This window comes from Phoenix dactylifera, chromosome 7 (genome assembly GCF_051530095.1).
Source record: "Phoenix dactylifera cultivar Ajwa chromosome 7, Ajwa_hap1_PhDact_Kaust_v1.1, whole genome shotgun sequence".
Classification (NCBI taxonomy): Eukaryota; Viridiplantae; Streptophyta; class Magnoliopsida; order Arecales; family Arecaceae; genus Phoenix; species Phoenix dactylifera.
The window spans coordinates 21,404,855-21,409,298 of NC_143196.1; the positions used below are offsets into that span (position 1 = coordinate 21,404,855).

General features: G+C 40.8%; 1 protein-coding gene across 1 annotated transcript; it reads right to left on the bottom strand.

Annotated features, from left to right (window-relative positions):
• Nucleotides 1–374: 374 nt before the first annotated feature.
• LOC103718390 (galactoside 2-alpha-L-fucosyltransferase-like) lies at nucleotides 375–3,711 on the bottom strand. The gene is made up of 2 exons (XM_017845534.5): nucleotides 3,418–3,711; nucleotides 375–2,483 (listed from the first exon to the last, which is right to left on the bottom strand). Exons 1-2 carry the CDS (start codon nucleotides 3,590–3,592, stop codon nucleotides 1,042–1,044), a joined length of 1,617 nt encoding a protein of 538 aa, XP_017701023.4. The 5' UTR covers nucleotides 3,593–3,711; the 3' UTR covers nucleotides 375–1,041.
• Between the last annotated feature and the right edge of the window lie 733 nt (nucleotides 3,712–4,444).

A 4,444-nucleotide genomic window follows, 5' to 3' on the forward strand; every position in this document is an offset into this window, starting at 1 on the left:
GGCACGGATAAGTCCAGCTATCCCCTTCCACCTTTGGGGTGTCCAAACTTAGAGTAAACTGAGCTATCTGTTCGTTGGATTCCCCTCAATCCTTCTTGTTTCTAATAAACCCTGGGACATAAGGGTTACGTACCTAAGACCCTGCTGCTCTTCTGACTGTATCCGAAAGACGTGATATGGGTACAATAAGGCGTTGCAAGAGATGCAAGCCAGTATTTCACCATTAGTAGGTGGTTCAATTTCCAGAGCAATTCTATCACGATTGCCTGAGTTATTCCATGTTTGGGACAAAATTTCTGATGCAACGAAATTGCGAAACTACAAGGAACACTCTTATCGTCAAAAAACTGTGGGAACAGTCAGTAAGAACTCATATGTTATGTCTGAAGTCATAATAGTAATTCGACTTGAACATATAGTTGCAAGTGATGCAAGCCAGCACTCCACTTTTTGGAAAACTCGTGATTGCCAGAGTTTGCTGCCACGTAGGTGTTCCATGTTGCAGACATTCACTCTTACGATCCGAAGCCAAGACTGATCAATGCCAAATCTATCTGATGGGATTTTACGCCTAACGATTGTAAAATAAGAAGCGAAAACTGGGGCACAGGAAAGTGCTTGATGGACCACTTCAGAGAATTTAATCTAATGAGAACTTTAGTGAACAGACAGGGTCTTATAAGTAAATACAAAACTATAAAAAAAAATTTAATCTCTATTTATGCCATATTGATGAAAAAAGCAACTATCCCAGGTGAACTATCCATGTAAGATGATTATCTAGAAGTCCTCAAAAGAGCATGCGATGCAAGAGCATGCAAATTTTTTCAGAAGAAAAGAGAGATGTACTATATAATGTCAAAGCAATATTTAGTTAGAGGCAAATATTGTTGAAATGGAGCCTAGTAGATTATGTGCTTTAACATCAGTAAACATATGTGAAAGTTCCTTGTACATTATCCTGCCATTGTAGTGATCTCTGCTGACCAACTTTGATGCATCAACAAAAGAATGCAAATATTGCAAACACGGCCATCCAGCCTAATCAAACAGCTTAAGGCCTCTGCTTACATCTTCGCAATGCCTTACATGTCGGCCTAGCGCCCCCTTGTCGACATTCTTCCTTGCTTTGCAATCATAAGTAGGAGGAGAATGAAAGCAAGGCTCCATCGACATGGCTCGACGGCACGGAGGGTTTGGTGCCTTCCCATCCTCTGGAAATGCCAAAATATATGGCTTCACACCACCAAGACCTTGAGCCATGTACCCGAATGTAGACCAGGAACTTGTTACCAAGACATCACTAAAGCTCAAGAGGTATATCTCTGCCAATGCTTTCTGGTTGTGTGCTTGCTTCTCTGTGTGCTGTTTCTCTTCATGGCTTGGTTGGAAGACGCTGATGATCTCTCCAGTAGCAGCCGCATGCTCGTAGTACATGTCCCTGATCTTGTCAGCGTATCCAGTGTACAAGGAAGCCACAAGAACTGATTTTGATCTTACTGCTTTGGTAGTTGATGATCCTTCAACACTAATCTCAGGCAACAAATTTTCATTTCTAGAGCAGTTAAGAATCTGAGCTAACAAATTCTCTGAAGAAATGTGCGCAAATGGGAAAATTCTGATCTGAATGCCCATCTTCTCTTCAGCCTTGGCTAGATAAGCCTCATAATACCTTGTTATCATCCCCCACACTGCGTTGGTGGGGTGGAAAAGATACCTTCCCAGATGATGGGAAACTGTCTCCCTCGAAGGAAAGAGCCGGCGCAGCTCTTCTTCATACTCTGGGACCAGAAATAGAGCTGGAATGAAGTAGTTGTCCGATTTCAGCACCAGCCAAGGGAACTTTTTAAGAAATAACTGATCATCTTCACAAAAGAAGAGCTTATCTAGTTCACTGTAGTCATGGGTCAGATGTAGATACACATATGCAGGTAGTGAACCATTCGAATGCTTATCGATCACCTTTTTTGCTAGCATGTTTGCATAGCTTTGAGGAGTGTGAATGTCGAAGCTGCTTAACCGATCGATGATCGGGAAATCGGACGGTAGAACCCATGAGATCTCAGGAAACGGTTCGCAGAAAAGATCATCCAAGTCACTAGGTGCGTGGATCAGTAAAATCCTGTTGTTGAGAAGAGCATAGAGGAATGTTGAAGCGATAGTTAGCATTCTATTCCCCAGGCCATTATATGGTGTCCACACGACGTAGTTGCACTCCATAGGCCCCATGCTGTGATTAGACTTGAACTGCTCTATGGCTTTCTTGTATGGATCAGTGCCTGGGCCACATTTTTTATGTTGGGCTTCGTACTTTCTTAGCCTTGCCGAGAGATAGCGGGAAGGTAGGTGGGGCGAAGCTTTTCGGTACAACGCAGACTGATATCGGCTTAAACAGGACTCTTCGTCAAAACCAGGAGCCAGCAATCCACCAAGAAGTTTGTCCACCGGTGCAGGAGTGGACACAAAGGAATCATCTTCTGAACCTAGATTTCGAGGAGACATCCAAATTAGTTTAATAAGACTCGCTGCATCATAAGATTTGTTAATGAAATGGGGAAAACAGAGGAATTAGATATAGTTTTGCCCTCGATGGTTGCCCGGGACTGGGGTTGTATCGTTCGGGCGAAAGAAGGATTCACCTCTAATCGCTTTTGGGATATGTGAAGTGGGTGTGGATTCGCCCGAAAGATGCAACACCCTTTCAAGCGCCAGAGCAGTTTTATAAAATTTTAATATATTTTATTAAAAAAATGTACAAAAAATCTAATTTCTATGAGTTGAAAATGCTTTTTTTTTAAAAAAAATATTTTTATAATAGAATGACAATTTTTTACTTTATTAAAAATATAATAGATATTTTATATAATTTTTTCAATAAGATAGATATTCAAGCAAACATAAATCACCCTGAAATATCTTTCGAGAAAACAAAAAAACACACTTTCCGAAGCATCATGCAGCCAGATATTAGTTTTTTAGAAAAAATATTTTGGTGAGAGAAAATTTTTTTTTTTGCAAACCAAACGAATCTAAAGAAGATTAGTTATCATGCCAAATTCTTAAATAGCTTGCTTAAATAGAAAAAAAAATAAGTTTCTAAAAGTAAACAAAATTTTCATAACTCTAAAAGGTAATATAAGTGAAAAAAATAGCCTGTTTAGATCCATAGGTAGCGACATCAAAGTAGTAAATTCATACATAGATCAAAGTTACTCATTGCATCGTTCCGATTGGGTTTCAACTTGCAAACAACGTTTCTTGCATCACCAGCTGCCAAAATATAATTAGAAACTACACCCCATAAATAAATTTGAAAAACTGCAGTATTTAGCACTGTCTGGATCACAGCTTCCTATGAGTACAAAATCATCCTGCCTATTTTCTGAAGTAGTACGCGGGAATGCTAGCTGGGTTTACCTTTCAGTGATACCAGTCCAACTGCATGAAGCCAATCCAGCGACCGGCTTTGATAAGCTCCGACTGCAAGCACCAAGAGCGGCAGAGTCGTCATGCAGGCGATGAGGACCACGCCAGGGCTGAAGTTTCCGCAGCCATCCCTCTTCTCCATTCCAGCTTTAGAAGCCCCTCCCATCTCAGGTTCCAGGGAGCTCCTAATCAGCTTGAGATCAATCCTTATTCCTCCTCAGCTAAACAAGTGCCTTAGACCAACCAGTCCAAAATATTTGAGAAGGTGACGTGCAAACTAAGAGCAGACTTCTATAGTCAAACCTTCCGACGGTGGAAAGATCTTTAGGTCTCTCAAGAGAGACATTTAATGACGTCTCTTTAATTCGTCCCTAAGTTTTGTTTAGGAGACCTTAAAAAGAGAATATTAAATCACATAGCTCATGGTCTCCGATTGCTTCCAAGGGTATACAACTGACTTTGGACTTTGCAAGGTCAGAGTCTTCTACCAAATCTATTCGTTACGCATCCATTTCGAGATGCCTGCGACTGCCGCCCATGTGAGATGTATGACTTCGGCATGCATGCGATAACTGTGCCCTTGCGAATTGTTTTTATTAAAGTACCGCCAGCCTTCAGCTCGTAAACCATCACTATTGCCAGCTTAAGTTGGAAATCCCTCAGATTGCATGGTTCACAACAGAGGAAGATACATAAATAGCTCTTGAGAGAGATGTAAAAGAATCACATGCCCGGTCTCCTTACACTTAAGAGAGACACAGTCGTAGCTGCCAAAACGAGAGCCAGCTTTTACTAAGTCAAGAACAAGGGCTCACAACCAGAAATCCGACTAAACTGGGGTGTTGGCATTATAAAAGCTTCTAGCCAGGACACTTGTATGTGCATGAAAGAAAGATTTCTTTTTTTTTCAAGAATAAAGAAGATCTTCGAAGGATGGTTGTTACTCCATCCAATTCTTTTTGTTCTGTTTTATGTAAACTGATAGATGCACTTCAATTTTTGTTGGTGTGTTTTTCTT